At 48.0% G+C, this 26,639-nt stretch overlaps 1 protein-coding gene across 5 annotated transcripts in view; it reads right to left on the bottom strand.

Annotated features, from left to right (window-relative positions):
• LDB3 (LIM domain binding 3) overlaps positions 1–26,639 on the bottom strand; it is a 62,672-nt gene that overhangs the window by 9,213 nt on the left and 26,820 nt on the right. For 2 of the 5 annotated variants that reach the window (XM_039872294.1, XM_039872296.1), the window contains 6 exons: positions 18,598–18,780; positions 15,237–15,379; positions 8,960–9,380; positions 7,547–7,727; positions 6,804–6,924; positions 1,752–1,867 (listed from right to left, as the gene is read on the bottom strand). In XM_039872294.1, the coding sequence (XP_039728228.1) occupies positions 1,752–1,867; positions 6,804–6,924; positions 7,547–7,727; positions 8,960–9,380; positions 15,237–15,379; positions 18,598–18,780 (1,165 nt within the window). Of the gene's footprint in view, positions 1–1,751; positions 1,868–6,803; positions 6,925–7,546; positions 7,728–8,959; positions 9,381–15,236; positions 15,380–18,597; positions 18,781–24,314; positions 25,030–26,639 lie in introns of those variants that run through there. The other 3 variants (XM_039872295.1, XM_039872297.1, XM_039872298.1) reach the window with 2 other exon arrangements.

Here is a 26,639-nt window from a genome sequence, read left to right as displayed (position 1 = left end):
AACAGGTCTTGTGTGCCACTGTCTTCCTTGGACTTTCCCCAAGTCTCTTGGATCCTTCTAGAAGTTGAGTAACCAGATTTGCGGGCAGCATCTTAGGATCAGACAAGCAATGGCTTGAATGTAAGGGTTAAAGAGCCATATGCTGTGTCTTGCTGAGCTATGGCTCTGTAGAGGACAACACCAAAACTAATATATTTATATTGCCGTCCCTTTTGTGATTGGTGGCCCTGATATATTTAAAGGACCCTAAAAGGCAACTAGAGAATCTGTTCAAAGAGCTGGAAAATAAGTGTTATAGATCTAATTATGTCCCCCCAAAATTCACACATTGAAGTCCTAACCATTAGTACCTCCAACCTACCCAGCGCAGGGACACAGCAATGACCTCATTTGGAAATAGGGTCTTTTCAGATGTAATTAAGATGTAACTTGAGGTCATACTGGAGTAAGTTGGGCCCTTAATCCAATATGACCAGAATCCTTATAAGAAGAGGAGAGGTACACACAGAGACAGACACACACACAAAGGAGAATGCCATGCGAAGACACAGACACACAGAGGGAAGATAGCCATGTGACAATGGAGCCAGAGACTGGAGTTACGCAGTTAGAAGCCAAGAAACACCTAGGATTGCTGGCAAACACCGGAAGCTAGGAGAGAGAACATAGCCTTGTTGACACCTTGAATTTGGACTTCTAGCCCCCAGAACTGTGAGAAAATAAATTTCTTTTGTTTAAGCCATTAGTTTGTGGTACTTTGTACAGCAGACCTAGCAGACTAATACACAGAGTAAATATAGTGCATCCCACTAATGGGAGGAGCAGTATAGAAATAAATTGTAAAACCTGAAGTGTATTGCAGTAAACTTTATTACTAGGGTTGTCCTATGTCATAAGTCTATAAAAATTCTTCAAGTTTAAACTATACAGACCTTTCACACACTCCCAAAATTTACCTTGAGTAGCTCTGGTAAAAATAAAAATAGTAGTAGTAGCACATTCATTTTCTCAAATAAAGTTTAGTCAGTGACAGATTGACATTACAGGGCTTTATCAGGGATGACTATTGTCTAACTGTAATGCAGAATCTAAATGTCATAGATTCATTACCATATCTACTCCCCAACCCAAAGCCCTCAGAAGGAAAATGCCAATCTTGCATGGTAAAAATGACCTGGTTGTTTAGCAGGAATAAACTGCACATGGTTAATAGTTAATCTAGGGCTTATCTCTTGGCAACTACATATCAAGAACAAGACCATTTAGGAAAATGAAATGATACTCAGTTCTGCTCTCTAAAAGTTCTATCAAAAGAAACCTTACCTCAGCTTTTCATAGGATTAGTCAATAAGCGCCAGCCTAGTGTTCCTGGGGAAAACCCTTGAATCACATATCTAAAACAACCTGTAACCACAGGAAGCCATCCACCCCTCTTTAAATCCAAGCTTCATTCACTGCTCCCACCTACTGAGAATAATGTTGGTGAGAGAAGCTGCTGGTTTGCCAGATCCTAGGACACTGTGTCCTTAATGAAATAGAGTATAACAAAGCCACACTGGTTTATAGAAAATATTAGTAATAAAACTAGGCTCAACTATGACATATTAAGGCATCATAGTATTGGCCAGATTTTAAAAATGATCAGAATATTAGAATGCCAGAGTTCAAATAATGTAAACTGTTGGTCTTTTGGTCCACTTCATCCCTCCTGCCCCTTCTCAGAAAGTCAGAACCCCAGGCTAAAAACATACTGCGCAAATGAAGCAGGTATCATGCCAGGTATGCCCCAGAGCTTCGATAAACTTGTCACCAGCCTCAACAGGGAAATCACAGCCATGACACTTGGTGCTGAACAGATTGATGTAGTCTGAAATGAAAGGCAGAGTGAGGATCAGCATCCAGGCAAGCTGGAAGGAGCGTCCTGGCCATATCAACCCAATGCCAGGACAACCCCCAAATTACTGGGCTAGGGGCAGTGGGTGAATCCTAATTGATTACTTGTCATCTTGCAGACAAAATAGTTATACGATTGTGGTTTTTTCCCTCCTTTTCAAATAATATGCACTGCTGTTGTACGGATTCAGGCTTAGTCACCATCCTGTTCTGGTTTGATTTACAAACACTTTCTCAAACTGTCATTAACTTTCTGTAAAGTAATTTTCTCCTGTCCCTGTTACCTCTTATAGCCAAAAATACCAATCCCAAAAAAGAAAAAAAAAAATCACATTTCTCAGCAGCTATGCTTATTTTGAAAGAATGAGAGCCCTTAACATTTTTAATAATTAAAGAATGTTCTTTCCCTGGTCATTCTTCTGTCATTGGCCATTTGTGTTAATAATAACTTTTCACTATTTCAATATTTTAGCTACTTTGTTGGGACATGTCTCCTGCCACCTCCCCCCAACCCCTAGCCAAGAAGATAATACCACCAAACATTATTTTCTAATGCTTTATAGTTTATCATGCATTCTCACATAGATGGTATTATTTACTAGTATCTCAATGTCAGGTCTTCATACTCCCAGCAGAGTGCCTGGGCACATAAGTTAGTACCCAACATGAGTGAATGGATGAATCAATGAATCAATAAGTCAATGAATGAACTTAATTGTTGCAAAAAAATTGTTGAAGACTGAACTATTATTGATTTTCTGTTTTGTTTGGTTGTATTTTGTGGATGAAGAAAAGAGATCAGAGGTGAAGGGCCTCACCAGTCACACAGTTGAGACACAGTGGACCAGGTCCCATGCTTCTCCACTAAATGAGCTGTTCTCTTTGGGTCACAGGAGCAGCAGTTCTACTGCACTCACTGTAGAACCCTTCCAGGTTCTTCTAGAAAAGCTTGATGACTTTTACAAAGCCTTCATTTCCCCAGGAAATTATTTATCTCTCCACAGCTCTGCCACAGTTGGCTTTTGCTTACAGCAATTTTCTGCTCAGATCTCCTTGTGGACAGTATGCCTGTTCATTGTCTTAGACACACACTAAGAAGCAGAGTGCAGTAGGGGTGATAAATTTGAGTTCTGAAGAAAGAAAAGAACTGGGTTCAGGTCCCAGCTCTATTAAGGAATTGTTCGAATGTGAGGCAAGTTGCCTGACTTTTCAGCACCTCAACTTTCTCATCTGTATAATGGGAACAATTGTAGTGCCTAATTCATGGAGTTATTATACAGAATAAATAAGATAATGTATGTGAAGTCCGTGGTTCAAATACTCAAATGTTGGCTCTTATTTTGAATGTCTTTATAAATGATAAAAGGAGGGAAGGGAACTGATTCAAGTATCTACTATGTGTTAATCCAATATTAGTGCTTTTCTATGTTTCTTGTTTAATCTTCACAGCAGTCCTGTGAAAAAGTATTATTTCTATTTTAAAAATGAGGAAACTGGTTGTAGAGGTTCCATCACACAAGTAGCCTGATGGACTCCAAATTTATCATCCTCTTTCCATGACTTCATGGTATCTCCAGTTATCTATTTGCCATTGAACTTTGATAAGTATCTCTTACATATTTTTCCAATGTCTGGTTTCTCTCTTTGGGTTTAATTATAGTTTGTCATGCAAATGCTTTTACATATATCACAGTCCATGAATCTTGTTTCTGACAGAATACTTAATTTCTTCAGTAGGCTGAAATCTATCATCTCACCAGAGCTAAGAAAACATTATTCTGCTTCCTTCAGGAAGTTATGGCAGGTTTACGGTTCACTCTGTGCTCTGTAGGAACTTATCAGCATGGGGTGAAAAACAGGGCTATAGGCTAACCCATCTTCACTGGAGGGCAAGACCTGCACCCCACTCCTGACTTCTCTCTCCCTACTCCCAGTCAGTCTCCAGATACCCTGGGCTCTCTCCTCCACTTCCATGCCTTTAGATAAACCAAGAATTGGACTTGGAAAACCCTCTCCAGTTTGTCTATCTGAACCTCTGCAATCCTTTGGGCCAGGCCTTCCTTCTGGGAAGTCGTCATCCCCACCCCAACCAAGAGATATGAGATTGCCTTCCTGAGTGCATCTCCTGGGCTTCCCTTCCTTTTCATCCACTCATTCATTATCACTTAACTGTCCATTTATGTGCTGGCACATCACACAATGACGGGTCTACTTGAGGTTTTTGAGGGCAGAGACCCTCTTTTCCAAGCTCAGCATCTTGCACACGAACTAGCACACATTTGATGGATAAATGATGAATTGACAAAGAAAGAAATGGTTCGGAATGCCTAATTAAATGGTAATTCCTTCTCCTGTTGTACAGCCTATGGTTTTTTACAGATTAAGCTCTGAAATGGCTTGATATTATTTCTGGAATGTCTAGTCGTTCCCACTGATTGATTTTTGTTTTAAACTTGATCCGGAGAATTGCCACTTTGTTTTAAAATTTGGTAGCATAGGTCTGACTCTAACATATATTTTTTAAAAAGCTGATTTTTCCTCGTTTATCTACAAAAAGAGAACGTAATTGGTATCGAATTAAATTTGTGCATGGGCCTTTCCCACTAGGAGCATAATCTAGTTCCTCATTTATTTATTTCTTCCTTTATTTCTCCTATTCGGTCTTTATAATTTTCTTTGACTCTCTTATGGCCCAATTTGAATTCACACCCTGTACTTAATTGATTTTACTGCTATTGTAAAAGGATTTCCATCCATCAAATCACAGATGCTCTGTGTTGAAAAAGGAGGACTTAGTGCTTTACTAGAGCAGTGGTTATCAAATGTTAGAATCATCTGGAGGTTCATTAAAACACAGTGTTGGGCTCCACCCCACAGAGTTTCTGATTCAATAGATCTGGGGTGGGGCCAGAAGACCTGTCATTCTAACAAATTCCCAGGTGATGTTAATACTGCTGGTCCTGGGCCCACACTTGGATTCCCAAACCTAACTAAATATTGAAATCACCTAGGTTGGGGAGGGGCACCACATCAAATTTGTCATCTGGAGGTCTGGGAATTTATCTTCTCTAATCTCTTATAGTTCCCCCGGTGACTGTGATGCCTTGACAGGCCTGGGCACTGCTCAGGTGTAAGCCCACCTGTGAGGGGCTGACCCTCCTACCTGTCTTATATATAAGATGTCATATATGAAAGTGTCAGCATAATCATTGCAGCCAACCAAAATCTTTGTGAGTCTAGATTCTATCATCCTGTGTTTTCTGTCAAGCTGCTGATAAAAATGATGACAAAGTACCACAATGAGATACTACCTCATTCTCATTAGGATGGCTGCTATTAAAAGTATCATAAAATAACAAGTTTGGGCAAAAATGTAGAGAAATTAGAACACTGCACTGTTAGTGGGATGTAAAATTGTGCACCCAACATAGAAAATAGTATGGCAGTTCCTCAAAAAGTAAAAAAATACAACTACCATATGATCCAACAATCCTACCTCTGGGCACATACCCAAAAGAAAACAGGATCTTGACACACTCATGTTCATAGCAGCTCTATTCATAATAGCCAAGAAGTAAAAGGAACCCAAATGTCCACCAATCCTTTTAGGGGTATTGCTATGGAGAAGGACAGTGGTGATGGTGGAAATCTATCATTCTTTCACAAACCTGAGACACAAATTATGGCTTATCACAAATTATAAAAGTTATAATGCTTTTAGTCGATTAATAATGCTTTTAGTCGCATTGGAGCAACAGCACTTTTCTCAATCACCAATCATCACCATATGCTCATAAGAAGAGAAAACATGGGTGTTATCTTCTCCTTTTTACAGATATGGACACTGAGGTACAGAGTTACTAAGTCACTAAGTCATTCAATTAACTTCAGAGCTAAAAAGAGAACTCACCAATATAGAAGAAATTGCTTTTACAATTTATTGTTGGGGGAACAAGTTTCATTTTGTTTTTCTTTTCTCCTTGAGAAACTGTAATGTTTTCTCCTTTCTAATTTTAAAGTAAACTAACTTACTGTGTTTCTCTTTTTGCCCTCAAATGTGCTACCCAGTCACTGCTTCTCTGTTAATCTTTATAATCAGCATGCCTGCTTTTCCCTCTTCTAACTAGTACTGATTTTCTACTTCTATTGTCTTAACCTTCAAGTCTATGTTACTTTTGTTGGAACCTGCCTCAAATCCTTTTCTGAAAGAAGCAGGCTGTGAATAAATGAGTGAGCAAACGGCTAGTTAGCCAGGACATCCAACTCTCTAATAGAATGCTTTGTCTTCAGAATTTATGATAATTTACTCCAAGTTTTAAGATAACATACATCATTTGGGGGAACAGAGAAACGCTGAATTCAGACAGGGAGATTTCAGGACTCTGAAGGAACAACCTAGAAGCAGGAAGAGTAATGCTTTACACACTTTCTGTGGTTTCATCCTCACCACAACTGAGGCAGATGTTTAGTTCCCCTATTTCACAGGTGAGGAAAGTGAGGCTCTGAGAAGTTTAGTAACTCACTCAGGGTTGCAAAGCCAGCCTGAGGTGGAGCCTGGAGCAGAATCCAGGATGAAGTCCAGAGGATGAAGCCTTTCCAGACTAGACTTTGTGGTCTCCAAATTAAAATCATATAAAATGTTTCCCACAAGATACCAACTTGAGACTCACATATTTGGTGCGGGAAGGGAGCAGAGTTTGAATGTGTAAAAACATCAAGCCTCCTCCTTACTGCAACCAAATAGACAGGAGAGAGAGTTCAATGAACTTCCTTTGTGTAATATTAGCATGATTCTGCCACTTGAAGCCTCCTGATGTTTCCATGTAAATATACTCAAGCAGGAGTTCCCTGTGCCTGCCCCTTTCTCCCAGGCAGGGGTGGAGGGACTTTCCACAGCACAGCAGCCCTACCTTTCTCACAGTAGGGCTCCCCATCTTCCATGTGGAAGAGGCTGTTCCCGAAGGGCTTCTTGCAGGCTGCACAGATGAAGCAGGTGGTGTGCCATGTCTGTCTCAGGGCATGCATCACTTCCTGAGGAAAAGAGCTTTAGCTCAGGATAGAAAGATCCGGGGGGAGGGAGCTGGGCTTGACATCCCCACCAGGCCCCAGCCACTTCTGGAGCATCCCATGTGGGAACAAGGCAGGAGAGCCCAGGAAGTGGACCTCGGATGCACCGAAGGAAGGCCCAGGATGGCAGAGGAGGGATTCCTACTCATGCGGTACTTGCTGGTGGGAAGTACTTGCAGGTTCTGCGCATTTACGTAACTGTGATGCAGAATGCTCCCATCAAACCTGGGAGGGAGGTACTGCTTATTACCACCATCTTACCAACGGGACATTAAGGGTCAAGGCAACATTCAGGTACATGGTGAGGTCAGGCTATGAAGTGATAATTCGCTTTGCAGAAGGTCTGCCACCACTTCAAGCTGTGTGGCCCAGGCATGTAATCATCTCTCACTTCAAGACTTCAAGTTAATTTGCTCCCTAGTTCATGGATGGCAAACTGACTCCCTTCCAGGATAGAAATGGAATTGTTCTCTCTCCATTAAATCAACTTCTTGGCTTTCTATTGGTACCCCCACAGTCTTGGGGAGGGGAAGAGATTGGTTGGGGAAAAGACAAGGGTCAGAGGAGAAGGATACTGCCCACTTACCCCCATGATTTTGGTATTGCACTTGGCACAGATTGGGGCAAAGAACTGCTCATAACACCGCTCACAGTAAACATTGTTCTGCTCCTCCACAAAGCACACATCTGCCAAGGAGTTCTTGCAGTACGCACAGTTGAATTCTTCTGGGTGCCAGGAGCGGCCCATGGCTACCAGAAAGGGGCCCCTGGGAAGCAGAGAACAGCATCTACTAAGGCAGCCCCAAAAGTTTGAGAACAGATAGTTCAAGACCCCCAACGATGCCCATACTTTAACCCAAAACCCTGACTTTTGTGACTGTTCTAATGAAATAATGTGAAATTCAGATAAAGCTCCATGCAGAAAGATGTTCATTGTGCATCATTTACAACAAACAGAACTGGGGAGCAACTCAAACATTCACCAGTAGGGGATGGGATAAGCATATTATGGAACATCCATTCAGTTGACTACTGATAACTATAATAAGAAGAGCAATGATGATGGTGCTGATGGCTAACATTTACAAAGTGCTGACTCTGTGCCAGGCACTAGTCAAGAAGAAATTTGTATTTATTAACTTGTTTAATTCTCACAACAATCCTATGAAGTAGGTACTATTATGATACGCATTTTCGGATAAGGAAACCGAGGCACAGAGAAGTTAAATAAGTTGTTCAAGGTCATAGTATGGTAGACCTAAGACACAAACCTGGGGAGTCTAGTTCCACATTATTAGTCAGAAAAATGGAACTATACGGAAATATTTTATATTTTAATTTTCACTTTCTGAATTTTCTAATTCTTCTCTAATGGGTATTACTTTCGTTTTAAATAAAAGTGTATTTTTTATATATACATAAGCTCACCACCCTCAAGCACCCCCCCACACACACAAATACTATAAACATACTATATTCAGACAAGCACTATTCATCATCCCTTGCTTCTAAAGGTGAAATCATTTGTTTTTATTTTAGTGTGGCAGATGCCCACCAAAGCCCTGAGCAGCACAGGCCTGTTTGTGGAAAGACCCAGAAGCAACTCTAAAGGAAAGCTGGGTCAAAATCAACACTCTCAGCCAACTTATAACATGCCCAATAAACCTACTGAAAATAAAACCTGCCATTCCCAGAACTCGGCCTTAACCCAAGGGGGCGGTCCTGGCACCAGGTACCATGTTCAGAGCTTCATCCACTTACCTCATGGAGTCCACCCAACGCCCCAGGGAAGTGGGTGTCACACAGGAGTGGAAGCTAAAGCTCAGAGAGGGTCAGACCAGATGGCTAGTCAGAGAGACCTGAGGCTGCCTTGCACGCAGCCTTCTCCCTGTACCTGCGTTCCCATCTCCCTACCCCATCGCAAGGTTCAGACAGTGGGGAAGCAACCCATACTCCCACCCTTCCAGCACCCCAGCACAGGGGCACAGCTGGATCATACCGGATAACATTGTTGCAGTGGCCACAGAGTGGAGTCCGGCTGCTGGCTGGGAAGCGCTCGGCCCTCTGGAAGGTGCCCCTGGCAAGGGGGGACACCTGGGAACCTGTTAGGGTGTAGGCAGGGGTTCCTGGGGACAGGGTCTGCTTGCTGATGGAAGTGGTGCTCTTGCCAGAGGCAAATTTCTGAGAGAAGCTGTCGTCTGTCACCCATGGGGGGCGGCTGGCAGATTCAGAAGGGCCTCCGCTGTAGGCCACTGAGGGTGCAGGGTTATAGCTTGGGGCTGGTGAGGGGGTATAGGCTGGTGCTGGTGAGGGGGAATAGGTGGGGGCAGGCGATGGAGTATAGGCAGGGGCAGGGGAGGGGGTGTAGGGAGTTGGACTGTAATTGGCCCCAGGGGATGGGCTGTAAGTAGATGCAGGCACTGCAATCCAAAAAGATCCAAAGAAAATGTGTCAGGAACTCATTTCCCCCAACTTCCCCCACCCCATCCCACCCCAGCCAGAGAAAGGTGACTTTAATATCAGAGCAGGACAATTTCAATTTTTACTGGAAACACAATCCAGAATTTCTTGATGCCCCGAACTTGAATTTGCTTCAGGAGCCAAGGCAGATAACGGGCCCTCAGAGCAGGGCCCCCAGGAATTATGACGGGGCTGAGAAAGGGATATAGCTATAAATATATGCGGCTGCCTGGGGTGAGGCTCACTGGGCTTTGGCTGCCAAAGACCTGCAGAAGGCAGAGAATGGGGGTAGGGGGCAGGCCAGGCTTCTATCTGGGTCCCCTGGGCCTAGAAGAGGGTGAGAGTGGGTCAGCTTGGCCTTGACTGGAAGATGCTTCGGTTGCACTCTGACTCGTGATTTGACATCTGAAAAGCCTCAATCACGTGTGTTTGCTGAACCTGGACCTAGTTCAGTCTTTGGGACAAAACAGATGACAAGGCAATAGGGTTTTTAGGTTCAGGTTTCAGGATTAGCCACAGTCGTTTTCTGAAAAACATCTTGGCTTGATTTGTACTGAGGGGAAATTCCATCTTGGTTTGATTAGTGTGTATCGGCAGGGGTGCGGGGGGCGGGGGGTGGGAGGGGTCTTGAAGGAGTCAATCAGAGGGAGCCTGGGCAGAGATGCTAGGGTGACAGAGCCCAGGTCCAGCTGCCTTTGGGGCACCCATGCTTTCCTGTATCACTTTGGTGGAAAGTAAGAGTGAGTCTGAGTGACTACAGAGGTTACCAAGGAAGTCAGAGTGTAGGAGAAGAATGCATTGCCCACTTCTAGAACCACCTCCTCCAGTTCACTGAGAGTCAAAAAACCTTTTTGAGGTGATGGCACAAAGGAGCATTGCAGCTTACCCAAAGCCTGGGCCCTCAAAACCCAGGAATCTTAGTGCTCTGTTGCCTCTGCTGTGAAACCAGCTGGGGCAGACCGAACTGCATCCTGCACACTGTCCAGTTAGCCTCTTCTTCCAGTGAGGAAGTCTAGATGCCTCACCTCAACTCAGTCTGCTCTTATGGAAAGAGGCCTCATGGAAGTGTGTCAGGGTAGCCTCCCTCCCCATTCCTGAGCCTTTGCTGAGGGGTACTGAGGCAGCCTCCTCAAGGGTCCAGCCTAGAAAGTAAGGCCTCTCTCAGGGATAAAAGCCCTACCCTGGCTTCCAGTCTCTCCCACCTGGTCCCCCTGTATCACCTTGGGTGGCTTGTGGCCTGCTGCTCCAACTCTATGCCTTCTACTTCCAGATGACTCACTGGCCGTTCAGAGCTGAGTATCATGGAAACCCCTACACTGGGGGTGGGGAGGGACCAGGCCTGTGTTAGGGAAAGCTGAAGAAGTAAAACCCTCCACAACCCTGCCCTGGAGCCATCCTGGGAGCAATGCTGGCTTCATCCACAAAAAATTGTCTTCCCACTTACTAAAGGGGTACAGTAGATACATAACAGTTCATCTTTGTTGGTCCCATATATAGTTGAGGTCCCTGAGGCTCAGACAGAGCCAGCAAGTGGCAAAGCAAGTCTCCCAAACCCATTCTTTCTATCACCCCAAGCTGCCTCTGTAAAGAACACTTGTCTGATTTCCATAAAATCTTGGTGCATAGTGTCACTGGGTAACTGTCAGTGTGGAGGAGGCTCTATGCTCTGGCATGTAGCACAGCATTTAGGGGAACAGCTCTACTATATCCTGGCTATGTGTTCTTGGGCAAGTTCCTTAATATCTCTGGGCCTGAATTTCCTTATCTAAAAATGGCAATAATAATTCTTAGTACTTTATAGGGTTGTTATGAGGATTAAGGGAAATAAGTACCTGGCACAGTGTATGTGTCATTAAATGTTAGTGAAGATGGTAGGGATAGTGACTCCTGGGTCTCAGGGTCAGGATGAACTGTCAGCTCATCTCACAGCCCTAGGGGTCACCTCAGGGAGCCCAGCCCAGGTAGACTGTAGGATGTGGGGAGTGAGGGGTGGGGGGAAGATGTAACACCCTGAAGTCAGATAACCTGGGGCTGAGTCTACTCACCAGTGGTGGAATACGTGACCCTACTGTCTGCCTCACAGGGAGTGGTGGGGACCTACTGGAGTGACATGGGACTTGCACTTTGTAAATCTGTAAAGCCCAATTCAAGGTGTTGTCATCTTCCCTAACAACCGTGCATAGCTCTCAAGTGCCCAGAGCAGAGTCTCAAATTGCTGGGGGCAAAAGTGATGGGAGGAATGCTGCAAGGGAAGGGGTGTGAAGGTGATCTAGCAGAACTTCAGAGGAGTTTCACCCCTCTCTGTCACATATAATGAGGTTCAGTCCAAAATTGTTTCCTTTCTGTAAAGTAGGGGATCTCTGTTAAAGGGGATTAAGAACAAAATCCCTAATCCTGTGCTGTCCAATACATTAGTCTTACGTGGCTATTGAGCACGTGAAATGTGGCTTGTCTGAATTGAGAAGTGCTATCAGGGTAAAATATATACCAGATTTTGAAGACTTAGTACAAGAAAAGATTGCAAAATATCCTAATAATTATTTTATATTAATTATATATTGAAATATTGTGAACATACTGACTTAAATAAAATATACTGAAATTAATTTCACCTGCTTCATTTTACTTTTCTTTCAAACATGGCCACTAGAAAATTTATTTTTATTGGTTAGTGCTGTCCTAATCAGAACAGTAGCTACCAAGTACCAACTGTTTCCACATGCCAAGCCCTTTATGTTCATTATTTCATGTATCACTCGGTGCAATCCAATGAGGCAGATAATATTATGAAATCCATTTTATAGAGGAGGAACTGAGGCTTGGAGAGCTTAAGTGACTGACTAACTCAAAGTCTTTGAGCTAGTGAACTACTTGGCTGAACTGGAGCTCTGGCCTTGGGATTCAACGCCAGATCCCTCCCACCCCTTAACCACGCCCTAGGCAGCAAAACAAGCCCCTTCCAAATCACACCCTTGTCTACTTTTCCTGCCTCCCTCCAGCAATACATAACCCTAGTTCCTCTACCTGGCAGATACCTCTTCCCTCCTCCAGACTTCTTGATTCAACCTCCTTTTCTAAGCCCCTACAACACAAGGTCTCAGTAGTAAGGAGCAGGCCAGAATCTGGACCTAGGTTTGCCCGCTTCCTTGCGCAGGCCTACACCCATCCAGAGCCGGGGGCCTTCTCTTCCTCAAGGCACCGCCAGGAAGCTCCCCTCCCCCATCGCGTTCCCACATTCCAGGAGAGGGGGGAGGGCGAAGGGAGCAGTTGCTTCCCGGGCCCCTTCCATCTGCATCCTTCGGCCCGGCTCGCTGCGCCACCCGCGACGTGCCGGGAGAGACTTGATATTCTGTCTCGGAGCCCCGGGCTGTTGCTATTTCTTCGTGACAGAATTCAGTTCGTCCAAATTAGAAGGTGATATTTCATCTCTAATTGGCAAGTTCAAAAGGCCTCTATCGCACTCGGCGGCCTCGGGAATGTGTAATTAAACAAGGTGATTTCTGACTCACTGCAGGTTGGGCCTGACTTCTGGCGAGTGCCCGGGCCCTGCCCGGCCCGCGGGCCGACATGGCCTTCCCTAGCCCGGGCCTCTGCCGCCCAACCCACTCCCGGGCCCCAGGTGCTCTGGGGAGCGGCAGCCCAGCCCCGGCGCCAGCGATAAGATCTGGGCTGTGAACACCCTCAGCCCGGAGGAGACCCCGCGGGGAGCTGCGGCCGCGCCGGGGCGCTCCCGCTCCGGGGTTGGGATCGGCAGAAGAGAGGAGGGGGCTCGGGCCCACGTTACTCACTTCTCCCCAGGCTGCCTGCCAGCCGCCCCCGGATCCCCCCCGGATCTGTCCCCCGGGTGATGGGATGGAGGCAGGCCGCCTCCTAACCTCCAGGCAGGAATGAGTTAACGTCTGCCCGGCCTGGGAACGCCGCGGAGGCCTGGGCTCCAGCACGTCTCGCCCGCTTGGGGCACAGCCCGGGAAGGAGGAGGGAAGGGGCGCTGCGCGGGCCAGGCAGTGCGCGCCCCCGGAGCCGTGCTGTCCCCTGGAGGACCTTCGGAAAAGAACCCAGGGCCGGGGCGGGGGCGCCGAAGCCCGGGGCCCGCCCCGGAAGGTGCCCAGAAGGACCTGCCTAGGAGGAGAGCCCTACTCGGGGTCGGGACGGATATGCCCTCCAGGTCCCCTCCACCCCAGCCTCATCTCCACTCGCCGCTGCTCCTCCAGACTCCTTTCCACTCTCCCTCTGGTGTTCCCCATCTGCGCAGGACAGCCGCTTCCTTCAGCTCCATTTAAGATTTTTCACCATTGCAGTCCGTTCCAAATTGTTACCTAATCCTGTGCATTTTTAACCTGAGAGCTTTGTGACTCTGCCTCTGAAGGACAAAGAAGGGCACCTCCTGTGTTCCCAGCACTGAGCTAGGTGCTTCATTTCATCTTCAGAACACAAAGCTTACACAGTATCATGACTATCTTTCAAAGGAGGAAATTCTGGTACAGAAAATGAAGTACTTTGCCTTAGAGAACAGAGCAGGCCTTAGCAGGGAGTCCCCTTCTACTGCCCACACTTAACGCTGCTGTCAGTGAGTTCTGTAAACCGAGGGCTGATGGGACTCTTCTACCCTACACAGGTCAAGTTCCCCAAGCAAGGCCCTTCCTGATTCAGTCCCTGTCTTGTCTCCCTTGCTCTCCTGCCACAGTGAGAATACTCACTGGGTTTCTCAATTTCCCTAACAAGACATGCTCCAGAGTCCAGACTTTATGGTCCTTTATTCACTCTCTTTCATGACACAAAGAAGGCTCCTTCTTGCTCCCTTAGAATTAGCTACCTCATTTTTTCCCAAACAAGACATTAACTTCCTCACTTTCCCACTCCCTACTCCCCATTGCAAGTGGAGGGACACTTGTGATTCTCACCAGCATTTATTCATTTGTTTCTATTTATCTCTCTACAGGGCAGCTCCTCTGTGCCAGACCAGAGTCAGGTGCTGGGGATAGTGGAGACAATATGCCATAGCCCTAACCTTTGGGAATTCACAGTCAGAATCCAGTAGGAAAGAGAGGGTAAATGGTGATATTAGCACTCAGGGCCTGGATGCCAGGAGCCCTCCTGTGGGTACATCCTATAGGTCAGGGTACAGGGGACCTTCCTCCAGCTTGGGAAAATCCCTGCTAAAGAGCCCCTAGGTTTACTGAGCAAGGACAGGCAGAGGAAGGTAGGGTACAAGCCAGCCTGAGACTTGCCCTGGGACTTTGGGAAGCAGGCCTAACACTGGCTAGGAAAGAGGGAATCATAGGGCTGAGTCCTCATCCCAGTAAGAGGGTCCTAGGCACTGAAAAGAATGGAGACCAGAAGGATGGAACAAATAGCCATTGAGCTCAGCCACCAGCAGACCCTGTGCTGGCCACTCTGCTGCCTCACCTATCCTTTCCTTGCCTCCAGTTACCCTGCTTCAGCTGAGGAAATCGAAGACCAGACAGGTTGATGCAGTAGCTCTGTCCAAAGCCCACTGCATTTTTGATATAGCTGCCCGTCCTCCAGCTTAAGCCAGACCAAGACTCTTAGAGAAATAAGCTTCTACTTCTAAATCGTCTTCCCTCACCTCGAGCCTGAAAATCCCTGGAAGCATCCTTTTTCTAAGAGCTAGGAGGCTCCAACCCTGCCTGGCACTGCCCACCTGTCTTCTCCAGTGCCAGAGGCACGCTTTATAGGTCTGGTCCACAACTGGGGGAAGGAAGGCCTCACTGACCACCTTCCTTCTGGGGATGTGACCTTAAGGCTAACTGTTGAAGCCCATGCCAAGTCTGACAGCCTCTCGCTCTGCTTCTCACCTGGCTGGTAGACAGAAGGCCGAATGCTGGCAGTGGTGACGACCCGGGGCTTGGGCGCAGGGGCGGCTTGGGTCTCACTGTATGTATGGGCGGCAGGTGCTGGAGAGGTCACATTGGTGGGACTGTAGGCAGAAGCCTGGGGCCTGGAAACAAGGGGAAGAGTTAGAAGCCAGAAGGACAGCCCCACCCAGGCCCTGGGGCCTGAAGCCGTGGCAGTTGGCTCTGCAATCCTCAGGAGCCTCTGTGAGGAGGAAACCTAACAGAGATGATCCTGAACAGCTGCCAGAGGCTGTGAAGGAAAGCTCCTTGGAATCTTAAAGGGGAGGAAGCTGCTCCTTGGTTTCTGAGTCTTGGTGAGTTTGGTTAAAGCAGCAGAGATATCTCAAAAATCACAGCCCATTGCTGATGTCACCACCTTGGAGAGAGGGAGGAAAGCTACCAGCTGGACAGGAGGATGCATGGAAAACCCTTCACTACCATGGGAAGAGACCGTAAGGGTAGGTCTGGGACTGGAGGAGTCAGGGCAGAAGAGAGAAGAAGGTGGTCAGAGCTGCCCCACTCCACTGACCTTCTGACCTCTGGGGCACATCATGGCCTCAGACCACCTGGCTCCCCCGCCTACTTCTGCCTCCCCCTTTCTATTGTTGCTAAAAGTAGCTGCAAAGTCTCAGGTTTCTGAGCTAGAGTGCTCTAGGGAGGGCTCATGGGAAGCTAGGAGAGTCCCCTCCAAAACACACACACACACACACACACACACACACACACACACACACACACACACACACACACACACACACACACACTCTCTCTCTCTTCTCTTCCATATAGAATTCTTCCTGTTGCCCTCTTCCCACTGGATTAGCTGCCAAGAGGCCTAGAGCAATCTTTTCCTACTTGTGACCGAGGAACCAAAGAGATGGAAAAAAAGTCTCCCAGTTCATTGCCCTCAGGAAATGCTGTACTCGGCCTCTGCTCTTGGAGAGCTAAAGGCTCCAAGAACTCCTGGAGTTAAGCAGAATGTTAAACTTTGCTGATCCAGTGTTTCTCAATTTTATTTGTCTGTGAAACCTCCTTTTCATTTTTTTCATTTAAAACTAGTGAACATGTCCCTGGTCTCTCCCTGCATCTTTCAGATCCCAACAGGGACAATGCAACCATACCCAGAGTAAATGGGTCATTGATGAGGTGCTAGAGAAGTGAGCACCTAGAAATTTACTGACCCTCACCAGCCCATGGCTTCCTGCCTTCCTTGCATCTGTTTCCCATGGGCCCAGTGCCTGTGCATCATGCTGAGCAGAGTCATAGAATAAGGGAGTATCTTCCTCTTTAGGACTCTGGGAGGGGGTAGCCTGGAGCTAAGAACCTATTGTCAAGCTCCTGTTTACTGTTTATCTCCTCAGAAAGACAGTGTGGAGGTGGAAGGAGCCTCAGCCAGTCAGCATCCCAGACCTGGGCAGTGTGCAGACTTGCCCTGGCACGTTGCCATGTTTCTGGTTAAATGAGGCCGTTGTCACCCTTCCCTAGGCCTGCCTGCTCTTCTCTGATAAATCCCTGTTAAGACCAGTGGAGTAGGAGCCTCAATGGAAGAGGAAGAGGCAGTGTCCATGGGGTCCCCAGCTTCCCCTGTGGTGAGAGAAGGCCTAGTCGGTAGCCAGACTTTCCCACCAGTGGAGGGTGTTTTCTCAGCATCCCAGGAGCTATGGGTCCTGGGTCAGGAACTGATATTGGGGGAGGAAGCAGAAGCTTAAGATATCTAGCAAGAATTCTAAGGCCATGCTCTGGTAAAAGGCTGGGTGGCCATTTGTCTTCCACTTGCCCCCTCTAGCTCCATCCTAGCCCTATGCAAGAAAGGGAGGTAGCTAGGCCCAGAGTATGGTCCCTTGATCCCTTCTGCTCCAGCCTGATGCTGGGAGTGCTCTGGTTCCCCAACCTCCACCCAGGCCTCATCTCTCTTTGCAGGGCAAAGTGAAGGAAAGGTTTACCCTGTTGAGGGAGTCCCATGGGCCTCAGGACACAGACGCCTGATGTGTGATGCGGGAGTCTGCTCTTGGGCAGGACCCCAGCATGTAGTGCTCCCCCATCCAAACCCAGGAGGCATCTTCCCACTCAGCAACGGAGAAATTTCTTATCCTCCTCTAAGCCTCTTCTTTGTGCCTTTACCTGAAGTGATTCTGGTGTGCAGAGGAGAAGCACTTGCTAAGTGCCCCCAAGGAAGCTGAGCTAGAACAACCCCTGGAGGCTGGCCTGGCTCACCCTTGAAGCCTAAGTTGGGCTGGCTCCGTACCATCTGGATCATTGTGTAGCCCCAGGAGTAGGGGTGCAGCCGGCAGGTCTGTGGGTCACTCTGTTCACCCTTCGTACCCCTCAGGCTTCACCAGGGACCCATGCATCCTGACTCAGAGAGGCATGTCTTTTGGCAAAACCCTGGGAGAGGAGCATGGGAGACTGAGAAAGGTGGCTCTGACCCTAATACCAACTTGACGGCTCGTCTCAGCCCAGAAAGAGCTGGGTCTGCTGGGCCTGTTATACTGCCTGGCCACTCCAGAGTGACCTGTCAGCTTATCCCCTCCACTTCCCTGCACCTCCCAGCACCCCTCTAACACTCCCAACCCTGCTTTCGCTGAGTATGCAGGAAGGCAAGTTGGAAAGCAGTAACTTGCAATACTTGAGAGCATTTTATGTGCTAGGTGTTTTATGTATACTTTTTCTACCCCAATCCTGTAAAATAAACATTGCATTAAACATCATAGCAGATGAGGAAAATGAGATTCAGAGTTTCATCACTTTCTGAAGATTATAGGCAGTAAGTAGTAGAGCAGAGATTCAAATCCCACTGTACCAAGTGCCTCTGGAGTTAGCATGCTTCTCCATCAAGAGGAGAAAGGCTAAGGGACAAGGGAAAATTAGTCACTAAATATCTGACATGCCTCTGTGCCCAGGTCAATGCTCCCTTTTCTGTGGAGACTTCCTTGACTTTCCACGGGGATATCCTTAATTCTCCTTAATTCCAGTTCCAGGAACACAGACTTCCCATACAGTCTCCCTTTGTTATCTAACTGTGTGTGTGTGTGTGTGTGTGTGTGTGTGTGTGTGTGTGTATCTTTACCTCTCTTGCTAGAGTGTGTGTCCCTGGAGGGCAGGGTAGCACATTTTCCTGCCTTTGTCTTCAGCAATACAGTGCACTCCCCTTCACTCTCTGAAGCAAGCAGTGCTACCCTTGGCCTACCTTGGCACCCTGGTCCCCTAACCACATTGGATGGGCCTTTCTGAGGGCTAGACACAGCTGTCAACAGATGGACCCAGGGTAAGGCCTTTCCTGCCTCCCCGACTAAGCCAGGGCCAGTATCTGTGGGCCAGTTACCTTGGACTGTCTGCAGCACTTGAGGCAGGGGCTGTAGCAGAGGCGGTGGCAGCAAGGGCAGCAGCTGCGGCCAGGGACGGTGAGGCTGTGCTGGGAGAGGCAGCAACAGGCAGCTGGGCAGAAGCAGGCAGCAGTGGGGTGGTGGCCTGGCTGGTGCACACTGGAGCATGCTCAATAGGGGTGCTGATGAGGTGGGACCAAGAAAGACAACAGGTCAAGGGGGCCCCTCTGCAGGACTGGGGCGCAGTGCCTGCAGTAAAGGCAGACTGGGTAGAAGGCACCATCAGTACTACAAACAGCAAGGTGTATTCCAGAAGGTGTATTCCCAGGCTCAGGGAAAGAACACCCCCAAGACTCCAAGATGAAAGGGTTCAGACCATAAGGAAGATAGTAGTAGTATCAAAATTATTCTCAAGCCTAGTGAGATTCCCAACTCCCAGTTTTGTGTACTTCTGAATTTTTCTGAGTATGTATTACAAAAATATAGTGTGGTGGAAAAGTAGATTGAATTATCAACCAAGGTTCCTCCCCATCCTATTTTCCTTTTTCTTTTCCCTTTCCCCATTTGGTCAGTGGCACACATTGCCTTTGAGAAGGGGTGATACATTGAGAAAAGCAGAGGTCAGATATTTGAGGGTCAAGGGCTTAGGCTCTGGAGTGGTGAGAGCCTGGGCTTTGGGCTGCAAAGGACTCAGGACACTGACAACACATTTGGAAGATGTATGAAAGCTACCATGCCAGGCAGATTGAGGTTATCTGGGCCAGAAAGGGGGCATCGTGCTGTGGGGGATTCAAGAATAGAGGCAGCTGTGCTCCTTTTCTGAAGTCCAGAAAGACTGAATCTCTTGTTTGGGTAAACCCTGGGGAGATAGTAGGCCCCTAGGGTCTCCTATGCCCATGGTGAAGGGGAAGGGGAAGGTTGATCCACGACAGCCCAAAGATCCCCAGGCTATCGTATGCCCTAGCTGCTGTAGAGGGTTTCTCATACATCCAAGAGTGACCTGGCCATGGCCCTGAGTGTCTGCACATCTGAAAGTCCTTGAAATTGGGAACAAGAGAGGTGACTTCTGTGCCAGTGTGGGCCAGTGCAGGCAGACTATGTCAAGGACCAGGTGCCTGGATGCCCCACTCTACCTATACTGTTATTCTATGAGCATCTCTTCCCCAGAACCACTCTAGGCAAGACAGGAGCATCAGAGCCTGGATTGATGAGATTAGATTTTTGCCACCTATGAAACAGGACAGAGAATACAAATTAAATTATAGGAAAGAAAAGAAATGCACATTCTTTGCTCATCTGGGTCACTGAATTAAGGTTTGTACTTGCTACAGCAGCAATAAGATACTGTGACTCTTATAAGTGGGAATGCTGTCCCCAGGCTATGTAATTCATTTATTGACCTGGTACTCTATGTGCCAGGCATATGTCTGTAGTTCCTCACAACTGCCCTCTGATGTAGATATTAGTGACTCTATTTAATAGATGAGGGAATGGGGACAGAGAATTCAATTGCTCAAGTTCTTAGAACATATAGGTAGTGACAGCAAGATCTGACTGAGGAGCATTTGAGTTGAAGCTTTACCCAATACCTCAAGTGGCCCCTCATGGAGAAAAAAAAAAACCTTATTTTTACAGTCAGTCAAGTAAAATTTTTTTCCCCAACAGAAGGCACTCTTCTTATTTGAAATAATTAGAATAATAATCTTTCCTCTGTGAGTGCTTACCATATGCCAGGCCTTGTGCTAATAGCTGGATAAGCATTACTTCATTTGATCTTTTCAACCTTGCTGGATGATTGATATCAAGATCCTCAGTTTACAGATAAGAAACCTGAGGTCCAAAGAGACTGAATCTCCGCTAAAACATCACAAAGCTGCCAAGTGGCAGAGAAGAGTGTGAGTCCTAATCACCACAACACTTCTCAGACTTTCATATGCAGGTAAATCGCCTGAGAATCTTGTTAAAATGAAGCTTCTGGTTCTGTAGGTCCAGGTCTGGGTGGGGCTGAGAGTCTACATTTCTAACATGCTACTAGGTGATAACTGATGCTGCTGGTCCATGAAACACACTGTAAGAAGGTACTACAGAGGTCTGTCTCAGATAGGAATGCCAGAGAGCCGTGAGCTGGTTTGCTGAATTGTTCTCCTCTATCCAGTGAGGTGTAGAACAGAGAAAGGTGTGAAATGTGAGAAGGCTGGAAGAAGAGAGCTGGAGAAGTGGCAAAGTTTGGGTTGACTGCTTCATAGGAGGGAACACGATTCTTTTCTGTGATTATGTAGGAAACATCCAGCATGAGCAAGGGCAGTAGCCATGTCCTGACCAGCCCTTTCCCAGCTTAGTTTAGAGAGGAGGCCTCAGGCAGCCCAGTTCTCATGCCTGCAGCAGTGTCCAGCCCTAGCTCTTCCATGAGGCCACTCACTCATCCTCCATGAAAGAACCTGGCTTCTGGAAGCTATTCCTGTGAAGTGGCTGCCTCAGAGAAGTAGGTGGAAGTACTAAAGCCATACCGCTGAGCTAGCTGATAGACCCTCATCACAGTGTGGGCAAGTATGGTCTGGGAAGGCCCAGGCTGACATAGGACACCCAGTCTCCTTTATCTGTTTCTCCTTGACCCTGTGCATGCTTCCAGTGGGTTTCTGGGAACTGAGAACACCACTCAGGACATGAGTGATGAAAATGTCTGGGCTAAGGACAGTATTCTGCAGAACAAATAGGAAATGGGTTCGCCTGTCCTCTTTGCTCCAATTCCCTGCCAGACTAGCTTACTTGGTGCTCTCTCCAGATATGGCTCCAAATGAACCCTGGATTTTTGGGGGAAGGGGAGGATGCATAAAACTGGAGCTAGATGTGGGCCCTAGGAAAATTCATGATCTACTGCAGGGTCAGGACAAAGGGCATGCACATGAGCCTGCTACTTGGGGTTCTTGCTGAGTGGCATCTTATTTAGGACCACTGTCTGTAGACACGAAGCATCCAGGGCCTAGGGGAGGTAGGGATAGGCATTGAAGGGCATCCTGAAGGATCTTGTCTAGGCCAATTCCTGTCAGAAGTTTCATGAGCCCCCGAAAACCAAGGAGGGTGTCTCAGAGAGCAAGTATGCAGAGAATTTAGTTGGCCCTGATTCAGTCCTAAAGACAGTGCCTATAAGATCACCCCAGCCTGGTTTAGGACTACTCTACAGCTGCCTCCTTCCCCACTCATAATTCACTTTAAATATCTAAACAGAAACCAAACCAAGCCAATTATATTCAATTGTGCATGGGCAGGGTATGGCCAGAGGAGAAATACAGCCTGGCTACAGTTCCCTTTTCATCCCATCTCTTCCTTCAACCCAACTGGCATCAAGGTAAAGCATGCCAACCTTGTGCCCCTGCTCTCTTGTGGTAGCCCTTAGTTGATGCTCTTATGGACGGCAATGATATTATGTATGGAAAGGATGGGCTGGTATTGGTCGTGGTGCTAGCTCTTGGAGTTTGTAGTCAATGGGCTCAGGCTGGAACTGTTGGTGATTGTGGAGGTATTGTGACTAACGGTGCTGGGAGGTGGATGCCATTATTGGGGTGATGATATTATTTGTATTAGTTAAGAGAATGAAATATGAACATCTTTGTTAATTGGATGATGACAGAACACCTGTCAGGTAGCTGGTCTTGAAATTGTTCACTCTGCCATCCACCTGCTTGATGTTTCATCTTGCAGCCTAATATTACTGCTCAGGGAAGCCTTGACCATGTCATTTTGCAGCAGGGTTGCTGCACTGGAAAACTCCAGGGGCCCCACTGAAATTGTAGTCTGTGCAAATGACACTTCTTGAGAACAGTGCACAGCAATACCCACAGGCTGCGGTGTGAATGGTGCTCAGCAACCTTTGCTAGTCCCTCATTATCTTCAGAATACAGTCAATATCTCATAGCCTGTCATTCCAGCTCTGGACCACTACTAACCAAAACATCCTCTGCATTCCCTTCATTCCAGCCAGAATGATTAATCCTGGGTACTGGATTAATCAACCCCTGTGCTCCCCCTGCTTAGAGTAGCTGTCCAGTCTCCCCTAATGGCACATGCCCCAATCTTAACTGTTCTTGCAGATCAGACACACAGATGCCTTCTGCTAGGAAGCCTTTTCTGATCCTTCAGTCAGAGGAGCACTCCCTGTCTCTGGACCTCCCATGAACAACTTTGCACCATGGTCAGTCACAGCCACATCAGCCCTTTCTGATTTCTTTGGCATGCATAGCAGCCAGGCATGGTGCCTTGACTAATGCCCATGGACATAGAATACTGAATGAGGACATCCTTCCTGTTCATTCCAGAGGGCTTGATGTGGACCCCTGGCCTGGGGCCGCTGAGGTGCTGCATGCAGGGACCTAGGGTCACTAAGAAGCACCAGGCAGGCTGAAATGCAGATAAGAGCTTTCCAGAGCTTTAAGAGCGCTCCAACAGGCTGGGGGCCAGGGACAGGGGACTGTTAGGCCACGAGCTCTGACTGATTGGCTCAGATCCTCTGCCAACCTCAGGATACCCACTGCCTGGGGCCTCTGTCTGTCAGCCCCTGGCCCCTCAACCAACCCTTGGTCCTTGGGAGTCCTCAATAAAAGCTCAGTTAAATATAGATGTGCTCCAGGATGCCTAGACGTAAGCAGGAGCACAAACCCTCATCTCCTCTGTTGATCCCTCAGCCAGCTTGCCCTGCCTGGCCCCGGCCTTGGCCCTGGAGTCAGACTGTTAGAAGCAGGAAGAGATAAAAGGCCAAAGTGGAATAGGCTGGCAGGGGACTTTGGGGAGCATCTCAGGGTGGTAGGAAGGCTAGAGCAGTATCCCTGGCCAGCCCTTCTAGATGGGATTGTCAAGGTCCCTGGAGGCAGAAAGAAAGCCTGTGCCCAGGCAGCAGGAATGAGAGTGAGGCTTTGGCCCAGTCCAGTTATAGAGGCAGCAGGGAAGTCTTGAAGGATGGGCCTTAGCATTTGCCTTTATTTGCTAAGTGCTAGTGGTCTCATTCTCAGCAGATGGTTCCCATAATCAGAGACTAGGCTGATGGGCAGACAGGAGAGTGGGGAGGATGTGAGCCTGCCAGCCTGGCTCTTCCTAAATGATCAAGATAAAGACAAGGCCACAGGTGGGTGGGAGCCAGGAGCAAGACCCAGCTGGAAGTCTTTCCTGCCTTCCCACCACTTGAGCAAGACTCCACCAGGCACATCTTCCACCTCTTCTCCCAAGCCATGGCCCTGGCCCACCGAGGACCCCCAGCAGCTCCCCTGTGACTGTCTCCTTAGTCCAGGAGTACTTTCCCAACCCCCTCCCTTGCCTCCTGAGCAGGGCTGAGTACAAGCAGCACCTTCCTGCTTACGGCACTTGTGGCCTGCTTTCTGATGGGAGGACTAAATGTCTTGGCCTGCTGGTTGCAGCTGGGTGTGGGAGCAGAGGCAGGGGACATTTCAGGTACCCACCGATACACATTGCCCACTGGGAGACTAAGGCTGCCCACCAGCCATTCACCAGCCAGAGCATGCAGCCCAGGTATGGGAAATCAGTGGAAAGCAGAGCTGCACCAGTTCTCAGCCTTGGTGGGCACTGGCCCCGGCCCTCTTCTGGAAGTGCCTGTCCTCTTCCCGTCTCAGACATGCTCCTCTTGTGTGGTATGCACGTAGGCACAGCGTGACTGGAGCTGGTTTGGTTTGTTTCAAATCCTCTTTATTTCATAACAAGCATGCTGATATGTACAGGAGAGAACTAGGGAGCCAGCACACAGCACAGAGAGGAGAGCACATGCCCCAATTTCACCACAGCCAGGCGGGGCCTCTGTCTCATCTACCCTGGGGTTTCCATTTCCTTTGCAGAGAGCCCCGTTCCAGGCTGCTGGGGCTCCAGAGGGCAGCGAGGGAGTGAGTGGGGACAGGGAGTTGGTCTCTGCCCAGGACCCTGATCTATGGGTGACTCCTTCCAGGACAGCACTAGGCCTGGATGCCTTTCTCAGGAGCTGAGGTTGGTAGAAAATCAACGAGGGGCACGTTCTGTTTCCCTTGGTTCTGGAGTATTATGCCAACAAACCCCATCACATCCTCTCTGATCTATGGCTAAGGCCTTGGTCGGGGAAGCAGAGGCTTGAGCTGTTTGGCAGGTGGTGAAGGTTTCACTGAAGGGTTGGGATGGATGGGTGCAGTACTATGTGAGGCTGGGCTTCGGCCATCAGTTCCAGGGTGGGCAGAGAGGAGAACTGCTGCACTTAACTACTGAAGGTGCACCCAGCACAGTCTACATTCTCAGGCATCACAGTGGGGCTCACATGCCAGATCTGGGTGGGAGGAGGGGAAGGGAGGGGATTCCAGAGAGCCTTTTAGCTTTTAACATTAAGGATTTGGGCTGAAAGGCCATGGTGCCAGTTGCGCAATTTGGCAAAACGTGGGCTGTTACGTTCCGTTTCAAACCTTTCCCTGTGGCACAGAGAGAGAGAGAGAGAGAGAAACAGAGAGACAGAGAGAGACAGAGAGACAGAGAGAAGAGAGGAAGAAAGAAAGGGGTTAGGGGATGTGTCCACCATTCCCCTGTCTGATAGCTGGGGCAGAGGGCATGGGAGGAAGGAATTTGGCTTGGGAAGGTTTTGCCATCCATGGGGCACTTTCCAGATGATTAGGCCTGGTTTGGGGCAAAACCAGAGTCCCAGGGACCAGGATGGAGGGACTAAAGTCCCTGACTTGAATGACTGAGGGGCCATGGAGAAGGGGCCTAGCTAGAGGGCCTGAGGGCAGGCTAGGCAAGGGGGAGGCTTCTGGGTTCTCTCTGGCCTCTATGGTTAGGGCTAGGCAGGGCCGCTTTGGCTGTGGCCTCTCGGGACTGAACTATATAGGCAGATGGGCCTAGCATGGTCTCTGTCTCCTAGCTGGGCATAAAGAAGGAGAAACACCTGTCCCTGTGATGAAGCTTGGTGAGCAGACCTGTCACCTCACTGTGCTGCCCTGATCTCTGCCAACACTTTTCTGCCCCTAGAGAGAAGCCTTCTAACACCATTAATTGCCCCTGCCCTTCTAGGCCTGAGCATGACTAGGTACAACCGTGCACATACATACTCACAAAGATGCTGGCACACATACAGAGGGCCAGGACTTCCTGCCACTTCCAACCAGCAGGGCCTCTGGAGCTCAACCCACAGCCTGCTCAGCTGAGGGCACAGGACAAAACAGGCAAGGAGCAGCCAGAAATGAATACATGGAGGAAAGGGTGTGCCTGGGGAAGGCCAGTGACACCGACCCCAGAATCCTGGAAACCCAACCACCCCACCCCACCCCCAGCTGGAGAGGCTTCTAACATCCTCTAGACCAGAGGTGCACACTGGCGGCCCGGCGGTCACATCCAGCCACAAATAACATGTATTCAACCTGGACAGTGTTTAAAACTCATTTTAAAAATTAGTTACTACATCCAGACCATGAAATATTACTTACGAATAAAAAGACACAAATGAACCATTGGTACACTCAACAACTTGGGTGAATCCCCAAGGAATTAGGCTGACTGAAAAATTTGACTCCACAAGGTCATAGGCTTTATGATTCTATTTATACGACTTTCTTGGAATGACAAAATTATAGAAACAGAGAACAGATAACATTAGTGGTTGCCACAGGCTGGGGAGAGGGTGCGTGGTAGGGAGGCGGGTACGGCTATAGAAGGGCAACATGGAGAAATGCTCAGGATGATGGAAATATTCTGCATTTGACAGTATCAATGTCAACACCTTGTCTGTGAGATAGTACTGTAGTTTTGCAAGAGAATACCATTGGGGGGTAAAAGGTACATAGGATCTCTCTGTATTATTTCTTTCAATTACATGCCAATCTGCAATTATCTAAAAATGAAGACTATAATAAATGGTCAGCATATAAAAATCAGGCAGATCAGCTTTATGCCTTTAAAAATCAGAGGATGGGGCAGTGCTGGTCTCGCATTTCTCCATGGTAACAATCTCATGTCCCCACATTTAAATCTGTCCACCTTCCCACATGTGCATTACCTGGTAGACCTCCCCTCCAGCCTCTCACATACA

Source organism: Pteropus medius, unplaced genomic scaffold (assembly GCF_902729225.1).
Source record: "Pteropus medius unplaced genomic scaffold, Ma_sr-lr_union100, whole genome shotgun sequence".
NCBI lineage: Eukaryota > Metazoa > Chordata > Mammalia > Chiroptera > Pteropodidae > Pteropus > Pteropus medius.
The sequence above is the reverse complement of the archived record's forward strand: the minus strand, read 5'-3'. Positions and strand labels throughout refer to the sequence as shown.